This window comes from Dendrobium catenatum, unplaced genomic scaffold (genome assembly GCF_001605985.2).
Source record: "Dendrobium catenatum unplaced genomic scaffold, ASM160598v2 fragScaff_scaffold_1470, whole genome shotgun sequence".
NCBI lineage: Eukaryota > Viridiplantae > Streptophyta > Magnoliopsida > Asparagales > Orchidaceae > Dendrobium > Dendrobium catenatum.
The window spans coordinates 733888-750982 of NW_021319932.1; the positions used below are offsets into that span (position 1 = coordinate 733888).

A 17095-nucleotide genomic window follows, 5' to 3' on the forward strand; every position below is an offset into this window, starting at 1 on the left:
GCTAGTTTCAATCCTCTACCAGCACCAACATCAAATTTTGAAAACGTTCTATAATATAAATTTAGCATCCTCAATTTCATTTATTGGCAACATTGTCCACTGCAAGATGATTCATAGGCGATACATGATAAATTTTAGTGTTTTCTCCCGATATATTTGATAGCCACCTTCAATATAACTTTCTAAAAGAGACTTCATGATGCGAGCAAAAATCTCCCTGGGGAGAGGGACCCCAAGAAAATTCTTGATCACAAAAAAAAGACAACACACTTTGACTTGGTTAATTATAGGGAAGAACAAACTCTTACATTTCAAATAAGAAAAAACACACTTACAAACTTGACTCTAACATGACAAGACTCTTACAAACTTGACTCAACCAAGACACCCTAAAGAAGCTTTCCAAAAGAAGAAGGATATAGGTGGGGTGTAAACTTGCGGAGAGACGAAAGAGATTAGAAGCCGAGAAGAAGGGTGGAAAGTACTCGCAAGTCTTTCCTAGAGGAGATGAGAAGAAGGTGGACAAAGCTCGCAAGCTCCTCCAAGAAATACCCAAGGATTTCTTTTCAAAAATTCATATATCACTCTCTTTAAAACATTATAAAACCCCTCATATTTATAGGTATGAAAGGAGAATACAAACAATCTCATATATATAGGTATGAGAGGAGAAACCAAACAGCCACATAATTGAATTCCCACGGGAATCCAAGCAACACAAACCACGGAAAAGCCCCCCCAACTTCACGGGAAAACAGCCCAGCCAAGGCCCGAAGAGGCAGCCGCGGAAACCCAAGAGGTCAAGCACGGAACCGAGGCACCAAGGCATGGAAAAGGCCACCCAGCACGGAAAACCAGCAGCCCACCGAGGAAGCCAAGGAGCCAAGGCACGGAAATAGCCAACCCGTGAAAGCCAAGGAGCCAAGTACGAAAAACAACCAACCTAGGGATTCCATTTTTGGAATCCCAAGGGACAAACTAAATTTTAAGATATAAAAACTATAAAAAATTACATAATTAAGATAATTTATGAACTAAACCTAGATAATAATAAGCTAACTCTTTTTTTTCTTTTTTTTTCTTTTTTTTTAAAATAATAAGCTAACTCTTAGTTCAATAAATGAACTAAAAATCAGCTCATAAATGATCTAAATTCCAGCTCAAAATTTATTGAGCTAGTAACCTCAAGGGAAGTCAAAACCAAATATTTTTTGATTTGATTTGACCCCCCCCTTTGCCTACATCAGACTCCCCTTCTTGAGAACTCATCTCCCGATGAGTTAGCTTTTGTTTTCTTCTGAGGAGGTGAAGACAGAGCATCCAACTCTTTAATCTTTTCTTCATATTTCTTCAGGATCTCTTCTCGTTCTTTCAGGAATTGATCTTGTAAACGCTGCTTCTTCTTCATGTACCTTTCTGTACACAAGTGCATCCATGATTGAAGTTTGTATAGTTCATACAGCAGAGGATTTGTCAATTCCGATGGAATCCATCTATCCATTGAAAAAGGATCTTCAATTTCATTTGCCTTGCTTTCTTCGATCTTTTTGTTTTTTTTCTTTTTTTTTTTTTTTGTGACTCAAAAAAAAAGACTCAACCTAAAAAAAACTTAGACTCACAAGATTCACAAAACTCACAAGACTTGACTTGACAAACCAAATTAAAAACCTAGGACTTCCTAACTTGCTCTAATACCAAAAAATGATGCGAGCAAAAATCTCCCTAGGGAGAGGGACCCCAAGAAAATTCTTAATCACAAAAAAAAAAGACAACACATTTAGCTAATTATAGGGAAGAACAAACTCTTACATTTCAAATAAGAAAAAACACACTTACAAACTTGACTCTAACAAGACAAGACACTTACAAACTTGACTCAACCAAGACACCCTAAAGAAGCTTTCCAAAAGAAGAAGGATGCATGTGGGGTGTAAACTTGCGGAGAGACGAAAGAGATTAGAAGCCGAGAAGAAGGGTGAAAAGTACTCGCAAGTCTTTCCTAGAGGAGATGAGAAAGGACGAAAGGTGGATAAAGCTCGCAAGCTCCTCCAAGAAAATCCCAAGGATTTCTTTTCAAAAATTCATATATCACTCTCTTTAAAACATTACAAAACCCCTCATATTTATAGGTATGAAAGGAGAATACAAACATCCACATAATTGAATTCCCATAGAAATCCAAGCAACACAAACCACGGAAACCCCACCCCCCAACTTCACGGGAAAACAGCCCAGCCAAGGCCCGAAGAGGCAGCCGCGGAAACCCAAGAGGCCAAGCACGGAACCGAGGCACCAAGGCACAGAAAAGGCCACCCAGCACGAAAAACCAGCAGCCCACCGAGGAAGCCAAGGAGCCAAGGCACGGAAACAGCCAACCCGTGAAAGCCAAGGAGCCAAGCATGGAAAACAACAAACTTAGGGATTCCAAAAGCCATTTTGAAATCCCAAGGGACAAACTAAAATTTAAGATATAAAAACTATAAATAAAAATTACATAATAAAGATAATTAATGAACTAAAACCTAGCTAATAATGAACTAACTCTTAGTTCAATAAATGAACTAAAAACCAGCTCATAAATGAGCTAAATTCCAGCTCAAAATTTATTGAGCTAGTAAGCTCAAGGGAAGTCAAAACCAAATATTTTTGGGTCCCCCTTTGCCTACATCACTTCATATCCCAGAGGAATAAATGGCTATAATCTGATAGAGACGTGTGGTTTAGACAGTAAAATTGAAGACTTTTTTCTTTACTATTTGTCGTATTTATGAGATCTTTTTATAATACACTTTTAAATGTGTTTAATTGATTAAATTGAAATTATTTGTAGTTTATCCAATTAGAGCGTCATTTATGTAATTGTTCCAGAAATAAAACATACCCTAGAGCTTATAATTGATGATGGAACCAACATAGTATTAATTTTGCTAAAACTAGCCATTCTCTTAGAAAACTTAATTCTTTCTGCAATTCCTCTTCATTTCTCTCCCATCGTCAGCCTATCATTTCTTACTCAAAATCCCTCTTGCTTCCCCCTGCTTTCTCCAACATATCTCCCTCATTCTCTCCTCACTGGCATCTTCTATTATTTTCTGCTAAGTGATCCATAAAGGTCCTGTCGCTAGCTACCATGTTCAAGCTACTATGCATCTCTTGTACAGAGCAACTGCAAACCCAGTAACCTATTTTCACTGCCAACAACAGCCAGCAGACCATTTCCTTCACCCAACGCTAACAAAAAAAAAAATGCATTACTGTTGCCTCGCTGCGCCATCCTTCCTGCGTTCCCAGCAAATATTTTTCCTACTATGTAACAAGTTGGCAAAAGTAAAAAAAAAATGACCCAAACCCTGTGCAAATGAAATTAGAGTACATAGTTCATTTATTCTCTTCTGGAAAACAGAAAAGCTAAAGGTTGAACGAATTCCTGCATAAGTAATGCTACATAAGTTATTAAAACTGACTTTTGAAAAGGAAGCCTACCTCAGAGGAATCAAGCTTGTCAAGAAAATAAGTGTAAGGAAGTTTTGGGCGGTACAGCCACCATCTCTTAGAAATCCATAGTGCTCTAGTACCTTCTGAATTTGATGCTTTCTCAACATCTTTACGCAAACTTTTCTCAAGCTCTTGCATATCAAAATCTACAACATATTTGGCTGTTTTAGAGTCGATCTGCTCCGCCAGTTTATCCTTTCTTAAGATCTCTTTCCACGATCTCAGCCGGCCTCTCCAAGCGGTATCACGTTCATGGCCTTCTGTTAAATTGACAGAATGGCGCAGAAGCACATACCGATTATATTTACGGCTTAAGGTTCATCAACCTCGGGAATAATTCACCACTTAAATAATAATAATAATAAAAAAAACCAACCTGAGAAGCCCAAGTCTTCTTTTATCTCTTCTTTTTGTTCAAGGCTCAACCTGGTATCCTTGTCAATAGTACCGCTCACAACACCTCGAGAAGTTTCAGTATCATCATCCCATGCAGCTTCTCCTATATAGGAATTGTCCTGAATATAAGTTCCTCCAGCTCCTTTGGTGAATTTCTTAATTATTAAGCCTTTGGGCATGGCTTTTCGCCACATGCCCTTCTTGAATCTGCAGTAAAGTTTGCCAAAATACCAAAGTGGTATCATTTATCAAAATATATGGCACATAGTTGCAAACTCTATGAACAAAAATATAGCAAGTATATTCCAACAATTGTGAGTTTAACTAATGAAATTTTTAAAGAAAAATCTTAAAATAGTCCCAAGACCATTTGTATATGGCCAATTTAGTCACAGAATATCACGTTGCTTCAATTTAGTCATTCGACTTTACAAAATTGATCCAAAATAATCCCTCTTGTTGTAATTGTGATACAAATTGATCCCAATTTAGTCTCTCAGCTTTACAAAATTGACTCAATTTAGTCCCAAGGGCAATTTTGGATCAATTTTGTATAGTTGATTCACTAAACTAAAACAACGTTATACTCTGAGACTAAAATTATCATAAATGAATAGTCAAGGGGCCATTTTCAAAACAAATCCTTAATTTTTATGATGCATACTCACTGAATTTCAACAGCTCACTTGCAAGTTTGAAAAAGGCAAAACACTTAATTTTAGTAAAGATTGCCTAGCCTGATCAAACACAAATACCAAACTGTTCCCAAGCACAAACTTAGGCAAGCCAACAGCTCAGGATGAATTTCACTGACGACAACGAGCAAATGTAAAGGCTCTATTTATCTAACTGAAAAACATTAATGATAAAATTTTAGTTAATTTCAAATATTATACATAATTTAAAGATTTAATTGAACTGTCAATATCGAATTGATTAAAAATGGACTAATTGCTCAAAATAAAAAAGATAAATTTTTATTTATGTAAATAATACATTTTTGAGAGAAATTATTTGCATGGTAAATTTTATTCAAATATCATCATATAATTAACTAAAAAATTATAAATAAGTCATATTAAATAAAGAATAAAATAAACCAATGTATGAGGTTGAACCAACATAATAAGCCGGTATATAACCTTTCAAGAAGGACAAGGAAAGTGACCAGAGAGAAATATCGAAATAGTGAGCAAGGGAAGAGGAGGCAAAGGCAAGAGAATGAGGGAATGAGAGATCACGTGGGCAGGAGCATCAAGCCAACTGGAGTGTGAACAAGAGCAAATACATGAGAAGGGGGCCGAATGCGAAGAACTGAGCATGAGCAGGGAGAGTTGCAATGCTAATTGCAAGGGGCTTAAGAGCATTGCAGCTTGAGGCCAACTAGGGAAATAGAAACAAAGAATTCAGGCTTCCCTATAGACTTGAACAAGAAAAACCTAGCATATAATTTCTTCTTCCTTTCTTCGTTAAATCAATTTAGAAAAATTAGATTTAAACTCTTATGCATGAAGACGATTCATTAATGAATTTATAGGGTTGATGTTTGATTAATATATAATTTTTTAAAATAAATATTTATAATGCATTTTGTTTAAAAAAATCAGGAATTAATTATCTAAGCAAGTATGAACATGTATTTTGGTAAGGGTTTATAATGGAAGGAGATAATGATTAACAAAAACATGTCATGAGTATGTAAGTGATAATATCAGCTCTTATACATTAATGAGAAGTAAAACATAAAGGTTTTTTAAGAAGAATTATGATAAAATTACACATGCATGTGCATGACTTAGGTTAAGAAGTTTGTGTAACCATGTTTTAAATACATCAGCAAATTTATATATTAGAAATTTAGAATAACAAAGTAAAATTACTCTAGAGATATCTTTAGAGCAATACCTGATGCTAAATAATTTCGCTTTAGCTGTTAAAGTGTAAGGTCACAATCAAGATGGTGGGTTGCTAAGTAGATGTCCCAGAATTTAACTACAAATCAAATCTATTAAAATGGTTGATCTCATCTATGGATTTGGTAATGTTTCCGTTCTACTAAACTACTGTATTTAATTGAGATGTTTATGCTTTATGCTTCTTTGTTAGCATAAAGCATAAGGCACGGATTATTGATACAAGATTAAATTTTAAATGGTTTATAATGATTTTGTCTCTATCTATGTTTTATGTTTTTTAAAACATAAGACAAGCATTATTTCTAAAGATTGTATTTCAAATAATTTAGAACTATTTATTGATCTCAAATAATCCTTATCTTGTTATAGGGGGGGAGGGGGGGGGGGGGGTATATCATAATGTATGATTCAATTGTTCAAGTAAAAAAATTCTATTCTATGCAATGTTTTTTGTATATTGATATTGCGTGTTGAAAGCATGCAAAAGAAAGTACAATAATGCTTATATGATGAAAGATAGAGTCATCATCATTTAGTACTAGAAGAAGATCCTAAAGTACCCGCACATTGATGACTTAACTACTCTACCACATGTAATAGTAGATGCATGAACTGCACCCCGCTGCACTAATGGGGGATGTATCGACCAATGGTAAGCTTGTTAATGTATGTGGCAAACATTTAAATTTTCATTTAATAGTCGATTTTAGCCTCAATACTCCGAGTTCCCAAACTGAGCTTTAACAATGGAAGAAAAAGACAAATGGGAAAATGGCAGTGGTGCAAACAGTGTTTTGAAAATAGGATCAAACCAGCCAGTTCGACCTTAAACTGGTCGAGATACTGGTACAATCAAGTTAGAAAATCAAATTCGAATTGAACTGGCATGAACCGGTTTGAACCACTAGTTCAACCGAAAAACCGTCGAACCAATCCCGGTTTTGTTGAACCGGCCAATTCAATAAATATTATCTTTTATTTTAACTAATTTTTTTATTTTTAAATATCTATGCAAGCAAATTTAATCAGGACATACAGCTGCCACATCATGCAGCTTGATTTCTTGCCTATAATTTGTGCTCTACACTATATGAAGACAACCACTTCAAATTCTCTTATGATGTGGAACTAAAAACTTATGAGAATTTTGAATGAGAGTTGAACTATAAAATTGACCTGAGCTATGAATTTGGACTAAGAATGTGAATAATTTATTAAAGTTAATAACATAAGTTTTTTATATTATAAATTTTATATTATAGGTTTTTTATATTATATTTCATATTAAAAATAATATTTCTATTTTTATGCTTATATTATTAATTTTTTTAACCTATTTAATATCCATATAGCTATATTTATAATGTACATATACTTTGTATCACATTACTGGTCAATCGAGCTTCTTGACAAGCTTTATGTTGAGTGTTAATCTAGTTTATTTATGAGCTTTAATCAAAGTAGTTATGAATTCATTTTTAAAATTTTAATTATCACGTAATTTATATTATATTTGAATAATTTTAATATTTATTATGTCATCCAGTTCAACCCCAGTTCGATCACAGTCGAACCATCAGACTATAAACCTCTCTTTCGATTTGTTGATAGGTCCGATTTTCACAACCTTCAATACAAAGAAAGAAGGAAATAGAATGGAGAAAAAATGGACTTGGGCATTCTCTTCTCTCCCACATTCAAGTTTAGATTAATTTATAAGCCATGGCCATGATGTGCCCAACATGAATACATAAGTGACCATCCTACTCAATCATCACAAAGAGCTCAGCAATTGATCTTAGATTTTTTATGTCAATATTTACATCTAACTCCCCATTGCATTGCAAAATAACCAATATTGAAGAAAAATGAAAATGAATATCACTTGATCACCTAACATTACAGTGACTTAGTCCTTTCATGCAATTTGAAATACATATCCGCACATTTATGCCATCAATCATGACTCAGAGTCAAGTTAACTTACAAGTTATACAACATACAAATGCATACATACTTATTAGCACAAGAATGAATGTACACAACTAGTAGCAGGATTGATAATTATATATCCACAACTTCTGAACCATGTGAACAACAACATGAAAGAAACAAAACTGATCATGAGCTTACTTTTTCACATTGGCTGGAGTTGGCTCTGGAATCAAAGCTTCCATGAATGCCTCAGTTAGGTCTTTTCTGCTTTGTCGATATGCATAACTAGTGAAGTTAACATAAATTCTTCGACATGAAATGGTAATAATTATAGAGTACAAAATGAAGGCACCGAGGCGCTTTGGCTCCCACTTATTTACTTCCTAGCTTATCAATGAGTGTAAATATCTGATCAGGATAGCAATTTCAAAACTGTACAACTCTCTGAAAGGCTAAATTTAATCAACATTTTAGACAAAAATCTCATTTATTAAATGCTAAAAAATAATTAGATGACAATGCAACTGTGAAAGAATCAAAGAGTCAGATGACTTCAGATCTATAGTTTGGAATGCAAATACAAACTAACATTTGTTCACTAACAAAACCCTTCTAAACAATTTATCAAAGTAATACGTTAAGCTAGATCAGAAAACCATCAGATATATCATAAAACTGTCAAGTTAAAATTATTTCATAGAAATGAACAAAACTAAACAAAATTTAGCATCGAATATCAAAAAAATATATCGTAAAACTATCAAGAACCAATAGACATCACAAAATATACAAAATGGCAAGACCATGACTATGTGGTTCTCACATGGACTCGCAATAGTAATAAACATCAAATTTCCTTACCAATTATATTTTTTGAGACTATTAAAAGATGGGCTTCCTTCATTTCACTTATTTTTCATAATAACAGCTTTCAAGTAAACACTATCTAATCTAACATCTTTTCAATAAGGTGACAATTTTTTTCAAGATTATTGTAACACCTCAAAAGGTAAGTCAAATGAACTTATTCAATATTGAACATTTGTCATTGGGGTGCAAACGAGTCGAGTCGAGCTCGTGTCAGGCGCAACTCGAGCTCGACTCACGAGCCAAATCCAACCTCGAACTCGAGTCGAGCTCAAAAAGCGAGCTCGAGCTCGGCTCGTGCCACTGAAAAAGAGCTCGCGAGCTCACTTACACCCCTAATCCCACTACTTGACAAGAATAAAATGAGGAGTTTCTTGCTGCCAGTTTTCTCTTTGATATCTATTCATCAATATAATACATTCAAGCCTAATTATTTGTTGACTTTGTAATCATAACACCTTTATAGCTCTCCCCAGGCATTCTTTGAGCCCCTAAGCTTTATACTTCATCTTCTTCTCATTTTAATCATAATGCTCTAGTCATTAACACTAAAGATGGTTATGATAGGGTTGCTTGTGGTGGCGAGGTGGTGGACGTAGTCATGATCATAATTTCTTTCCACCTTGTCAGCATTGTCAGGGGACTAATCGTGCATATGATCGTTGTTGGGGCAAATTTATATATCATCTTGTTGATCAACAGGTTAGACTACTATTGATAATACTAGTACTCACTTTAGCACTATTTATCCCGATCAAAAAGATTATAATCATTTATTATAGTACCCTCGAATGCATATTGCCTCTCAGGTGATTTCCTCTTATGGTTCTATTACAGTTGCTCATTCTAGTACATAGGAATATTAGATTCTGGTGTAGCTTCCCACATGATAGATAACCACAATTATTTCCTATTTCAACATGCAAACTCGCCCTATTGTCATCTTTAATGATGAAACTCCCTCTTCCATTATAGCAAAAAAATCTATCTATTCCTCAATAACTCAAGATAATATTTTATATGTTCCAAATTTGTCTATCAACTTGTTATGTATCAATTGTTTTATTGAAAGTCCCAATTACTTCATAGTTTTTTTTACCTCTCAATATGTTTTTCAAGATCTCATGAAGAAGACTAGTGATGGTGGAGTTGAAGTAGAAAGAATCTACCATCTCTCACATATTACATCCAAGGTGACAAATTTTTCAAGATTGTTCTTCCAACACCTCGCGTTACTAGTGGCAGATTCATCTTGGCCATCCTCATCATCTCATCTTTGGCGATCACCCAACTTCCCTCCTCTAACTATTAAGTTTGAATGCAAAGCTTGTGAATATGTAAAACAATATGATGTCCCTTTTCCAATATCAACATCATCTCATAGTCGGTCTCCTTTTGATTTAGCACATTCAAATGCTTGGGTCCAAGACTTGTATCAATGTAACTGGTTTTGTTACTTCGCCTCTTTTGTTGATCATCACACTAGAGTAATTTGGGTATACTTGTTAAAGTGATTATCTAAACTCTTTGAAGAATTCAAAAAATTTTCTCAAAGAATAAAAGTTTATTTTTTTCACTTATATTAAAGAATGTTGATTCTACAATGCTCTAGAATATATGCAATCTACTTTTTATTTCTATTACACATAAAACAAAATTATGCATTAGTCACCATACCCTTATATGTCCATGAGTTTTTGGTTGTGCTTGTTTCGTCCACTCTTCATCCAACGTGGGGAGAAACTTTCTCCTTGTTCTATTAAATGTTCATTTCTATGTTATTCTTAGACTCAAAAGGTTGTTGTCATTATAATCCATCTACTAATCATATTTATATCTTTATGATTGTTAACTTTCATGAAACATTCCCTTACCACCCTTTTGTCTCCTCCACTATGAAACTTCGTCCCATTATTCCAAGTCTACCTACTTATATGCCAATATGAGTTTATGCTTATCAGCCACGACAGCCTCCCTCTCATGCAGCCTTGATAGTTTCACTATCTAAGGTTGAATGTATTCCTACAACCTCTGATCACCATCTACCAATTGCTCTCCAAATAGGTATATGACAACTCACAACCTAAAAATCTTTTACCTCATGCACCCTTGTTTCATAGCTTTATCTTGTCTCGCACTAATGTTTATATTTGTAAGACATAAAAAGAAGCGCAGCACTCCAACGTCTGATCACCATCTACTAGTTTCTCTCCAACAGGTATATGACAAGTCACAACCTAATAGTCTATTACCTCATGCACCCATGTTTTGTAGCTTTGCCTTGTCTCGCTCTACTAATTATATTCCAAAGACATAACAAGAAGAGTGGCTCAAACCTAACTAAAAACATGCAATTGATATTAAAATGGGGACTCTTCTTGATCATCACACCTAGGATTTAGCCAGATGACCATGTTGTTGCCAAACCTATTTTTTTATCAGTGGATTTTCATGATCAAGTTTCACCCATATAGTATTATTATTCTTTACAAATCCCAATTGGTGGCTAAAGAATACGCATTGGTTCATGACATTAATTATTTTGAGACTTGTCGTTGGTGGCTCAACCGAACTATGTTCGCCTCCTATCCATCATCATTAACCAAGAGTGGCCTTTACACCAAAGGAATGTGAGCAATGCCTTTCTCAATGACGATCTTTCTGAAGCAATTTATATGAAGCAACATCTAAGATGTGTTGTTCAAGAAGAAAGCAAAATTTATAAGCTTCATAAAGATGTAGATGGGTTAAGCCAAAATCCTCATGTTGTTTGATAAATTTTGCAAGATCCTTGTGTTGATCTGCAAAGCAGCACAATTAATCACTCTATCTGGATTGGTCATTTGCTATCAAGAAAATGATCATTACAGTATATGTTGATGGCAATCTTTTAAGTAAAAGTGACCTTTTATTTTGAGGAAATTAATTGATGCCTTCATATGATATTTATTGCTGAAAATTTAGGAGCTTTGAAGTATTTTCTCGGCTTCGAGTTTGCACAAAACAAAGTTGGTGTCTCTCTTTCCAAAAGAAAATACATCTTAGACCTACTTCAGGAAACTTTCTTGGATGTAAATAAATTGACCCTCCTATCAATGCTTTACATGCTTCCAATGATGACAAAAGCTTCTAAAATACTCTTCGTTATCACCACATTGCAGGTAGCTTATCTATCTGATTGTCACTGGATCTAATATGATGGTGTGATAAGTTAGCATATGCCAAAAATAAGTATAAGGAAGTTCTCTCGAATATTTTAAGAAATATTAAAAGTCTCCGTGAAAAGAACTGGTGTATCATAAACAAACCAATTACAAATGAAGTCTACTTGGTGGCTGATTATGTTGCATATGTAGAAGGTCAAAAATCTACATCCAGATATTGTGTTTTTCTTTGAAAAAATCTAACTTCATTGAGAAGTTAAAAACCATAATGCCATTGTTAGATCTAATATTGAAGTTAAATACAAAGTAATGGCATATTCAACCAATGAATAATGTGGAAAAAATATCTTATTGAAGAATTTGAATTTCCTATTACTCAACCTATAGTTTATGTGTGATAATCATACAGTCGTGCATATTACGAGAAACCCTATCTTTCACAAAAGAATAAAATATATTGAAGTAGATTTTTATATCATCACTCTTCATGCCCTAATAAGAATAGGTAGCAGAAATTTTTACAAGGCCTCTGGAAACACTTCAATCCTCCAATAATTGCAGCAAGTTTGATTCTAGATGATATATGCATTCCATCTTGAAGGGGTGTTATCATATATATTTTTTTTTAGTTTGGAAAGATAGTAATGAGGATATCATCTTTACCATATAATAAAATCACTTAAAGAAGAATTTCCACAAAAATAATTCCACCATTTTTTTCCTATATATAATCACAATTTTTTTCTGATAAATCAATCAATGTGTTCCCAATCACCTCTCAACACATATGAACCAAAGAAAATAGCATTTATTCAAAAACTCATTAAAGAATAGACATCAATAAATGTGCCTGACTTAGTGGCAATTGCCATGTAAGATAGGGGACGTTTTCAAGTTAAAACAAAGTTACGTGAGATACAAAGACTTTTCCATGATAAAATTAAAATCTTCAGCATGTCCAAATTGTTAAGCTTTCATCATCATTATTACTAGTCTTATCTCAAGTATTTGGGATCTGAATTATGAATCATTATTTTTTATTCATTATTAGTTAGTGTTTCCAAAGGTGTGAAATCCATTCTTCGCAAATCCTTTTGAACAACCTTTATCAATGTTATCGTGAGACTACGGCATTTTCCTTCCTGGTCCCCCGGCATTAATTTGACCTATAATAGCCCACTGGTGCAACTTCTATCCTTTGATGTATAAGTTAAAACCACAAGCTTATTTTCAACTTTCTCATCTTCAATTGATGCAATTCTAACCATATGTCTAATACAATAATTTATTAATTTATCATTCTTAATTTTGTTACACATCCATTATATCATTTTGACTTACACCGCACTCAACTTGCTATCAGTTTTTCTATTTCCCAACTGGGTCCTTAACTCATATACACTGTAATCCTGTATAATTTCTGCAACATGTCTTATTGTACAACGCATCCATCAGTTATTATTTCATGAAGGTTATGAAGGTTAGATATCTCTTATCTCCCCCACTGGCAAGGCCCAAATAGCCTATGCATCAACATTGGCAGTTTCTACAGCGAACTGTTATGGTATTCTAATCACTTTGAAGAGCAGTTATTCACATTGTCATATCTATCAAGCAGTTCTTAGCACATTTCTTTAAAATCCAAGAACTTCCAGTTCGTAGCTTTTTTAAAGAGAATGCAACAAAGCTCTTTTTACTATTGTAACCTAAAACGTTCCTAGAACACCCATGTAGAGATAAACATCGTTAACATATGAACTTAGTAAGTGAAATCCTTCTCCTATCGACATTATTTTAATGAATATTCCATCAATCTCAGAAAACAACACAGTACAGTCACTTCTGCACTTTTGAAAATCATCTGCAAGTTATGACATTATGCGCCATCTTTCTGGCAAGGTATGGCCATTATCACAAAACAAATGTCTACATGCAGAGGGATATAGAGAATATTCAAAAATACAAAAAATGAATAATCATCTCTAGAGATCACCCCTACGCAACAAATCTCATCGCAACCGTAACATTCTCACGTAAACAACCACATCAAACAAGCAGAAAAAAGCATATAAAATAATGTATCCCCATAGGAAAAACGGCACCTTCCAATTTTCCCATCGATTCCAATCCACAAATGCCGGCAGCATCTCCAACCTGAACCAATCGACCGCCTTCCGCCCTTCGTTCACAGCCTCAACAACTCCTCCCACCAGTTTCCCGGCATCGGAATCAAAACCCGTTTCCTTCTTCAGACTTTCCGTGAATTTGGACCAGAACCGCTCCGACCCAACCCTCGCTGACCTAGCAACCCTGTCCCACCAGAAATCTCCAGAACCATCTTCATTTCCAAAAGCGGTGGCCCTAATGGAATAAATGTTTCCTTTACTTCGGCACAGCCTCCTTCTTCTTGCGGGAACCGCGGGTAGGAAGCAAAATTGCCGGAGAGGGGGTGAGTTACAGAAGTGAGAGGGAGAATGGAGAAGTGGGTTCCGAGAGAAGTGGGCGCCAACCTCCATTGGGAACTCAGAAACAGACAATGGAGCAGCACTTCAGGGAGATCAGCGAGAGGTACAACATCAAAAGAGCAACAGGAGAGTGAGAACGGATGGACTATGCTTTGCGAGGGTTTTGGGGTTTTGGGTTTATGTTGGAGGTGTGGAGGGGAATGGAGATAAGACTATAAGAGACGGCTTGAACCGGTTTTAGAGATTAGTTATTTAAGGGAATTTACATTTACGGATTTACATGAATACCTAGTTAAATATTTAACATTTAAAAGTTAATATTTATATTTCTAATATTAATTTTTTAAATAACATTAAAAATCATTAGCATTATTTTTAAAAAATATTTATTTTTTATATAAATATTTTGATATAATTGAGAAACTAAAATATTGCATAACTAATATTAAAGTTTAGATGTTACATACATAAATATATAAAAATTATGTGATATGCATATAAATCCCATTAATTAATTGCAATATAGAGGAGAATCTTTTTTTAATTTATTTTAAATAATATATATTTGACATGGGAATTTTTTAATTTCAAGAACTAGAAAATAGTTTTTAAAAATTTTATCAATTAAATTAATTAACACCTATATTATAATAATTAATTGTTCCATATGACTAATAATTATAATAAAAGACAATATACAAGAAAGGGAAAATAAATTAATCAATTGTTCCTAAATATATGTATTATTTTAAATTAAAGTTTAATTATTATCACTAGCTAAAATTATAGAAAATTTGTATAAGGGTGTCCAAATAAGTTTTGAAACAATAACAAAAATATTTTAAATATGCATGTACTTCATGTTATACATCAAGTGTTGTCCATCAATCTCACAATAGTACTCATGGTAGAAAATGTATTATAAAGGTTTAAGAGTTTAGATGTATTTGGCTAATAATTTAGTTATATTGTCGACGACCAGTTTAAGCGCATAAATGGTTAAAATGTGATGCATGAAATTAATGATATGTACCGTAAAAATAGGTTCATCTTGGTATAAAACATATCACGATATCCTAACATAAATTTTTAATGAATTTATACACATGCGCACACACACACAAAAAGAAGCACTTAAAAAATTGTTCATGAGGCATATTTTGTCACGACCCAACCTAGATATTCGAATTAACAAGCCAGAAATGGATGGTTAGACTGTAATAAATTTCTTTCAAATCCATAAGCACTGAGATTTAACATCCACATAATATTGAAGAGCCATCAACAAACTTACAAATTCGAATATACACATAAACCAAATTTTACCTTCATTCATTTGATCATCTTCTACATAATTATTCTTCTTTTTCAGTCATTTCTATTTATCAGCATATTTACCTGAAATTTTATTTTAACAATTTAATTTTACATAAAAAACTCAGTAGACAATCATACTTGCAGCATAGCAGTTGTACATGCATATATAAAATAATCATATTCATTTGATTTTCTTTTGCAGTATATATATATATATATATATATATAATCTAGCTTGAATCAATTGTAAGGAAGGGTGAAGGTTGGAGACAAAATTGGCAATAAGAAACTCATCATTCTACTTATGTAAAGTAGTAAGGTTGGCAATTTGGTGCTCTTGAATAAATGTGTCCCTCTATTATGAAAAGAATAGTTTAAAGTTGAATATATATAAAATATATAGAATCAACTCCTTATCACAATACACTAAGAGCCATTTTATTGTAATTATCATTTTGCTTTGATCTTTCAATTTTGAGATTCAACAAATATCTAATTCATATGATTGATAATAAAAAGTTAACACTCATAGATTATTTATTTTCACAAAATAGAAATAAATGGTAAGTAACAATTTTTGCAGCTTATCATGTCCCATGATTTATAGTTAGAATAAAATTTATCATGAAACTACAATATGAAACTTTATCGAGTTCAAAACTCTTAACTAAATCATTTCAAAATATACACCGAGTAAATCTATACCACTATTATAAAATGTGCTTATATTTCTTCCAACATGAGATCCCAACCTTCATTCTATATAAGATTATTTTCTCAACTATTATTCCTATTAATTATTTTATTTATTTTCTTATATTATTATGTTTTGTTACTTAAAAGACTATATTTAATAGCTTTAATTTGCTTTATGGAATCATTAATTGTTATTTTATCCCTTAATTGTTAAATTCTTATTAGTATTTTATATCTCAACTCAACTAGGAGAAAAGCACTTTGCATACCATCTACATCAGAAATGCATTGCATCTCTCAACTACTAATTTATTCATATTTAATCCTTACCTCACTTGCTGTGAGCACGGACATGGACCGAAGGTGGAAGGGCTTTTCTTTGACGAGCTCACGAACTTAAGGCAAACTACCCATCTTCTTTCTTCTTCGAAAGCCCACACAGCCAAACTTAATCTTCTCAGGTGATTGGCGACGGCATGTCTCTCTCTCTCTCTAGTGATTGTATAAGCTACAACAGATACTGCAGATTTGAAAGTAAGAAAAATGGTTTGCTTTGAACTACAAAGGTTCTTCTTATTTCCCTAATATGCAAGTACTTCATGCAATTAAGTGGCTATTAGCATACCGTGCCGTTTTAGTAACTGTGGTATAAAGTTCGAATATGGGGTTAATTTTTAATGGAATAAGTAGATTTGGTACTTGAAATTTAATTAAATGTACCCAATGTAATTGCCTAAGGATGATTTCAATTTCTGCAATAGTTTGTTCATACATGTTATTGTTAAAATTGTTTAAAACAAATTGCTCAATCATTTGTAAAAAATAATCAATTGATTTTGTCTTA

The 17095-nt window shown here is 33.4% G+C and overlaps 1 protein-coding gene across 2 annotated transcripts in view; it reads right to left on the reverse strand.

The window, feature by feature from the left end:
• The window catches only part of LOC110109911 (ATP-dependent zinc metalloprotease FTSH 12, chloroplastic), an 80138-nt gene extending 65715 nt beyond the window's left edge, over positions 1-14423 (reverse strand). The window contains exons 1-4 of one of the 2 annotated variants that reach the window (XM_028700207.1): positions 13876-14423; positions 7941-8125; positions 3872-4098; positions 3484-3755 (exon numbers count right to left, since the gene is read on the reverse strand). In XM_028700207.1, coding sequence (XP_028556040.1) covers positions 3484-3755; positions 3872-4098; positions 7941-8125; positions 13876-14289 — 1098 coding nt within the window. In that variant the 5' untranslated portion in view covers positions 14290-14423. Of the gene's footprint in view, positions 1-3483; positions 3756-3871; positions 4099-7940; positions 8130-13875 lie in introns of both variants that reach the window. The other variant, XM_028700208.1, reaches the window with a different exon arrangement.
• Between the last annotated feature and the right edge of the window lie 2672 nt (positions 14424-17095).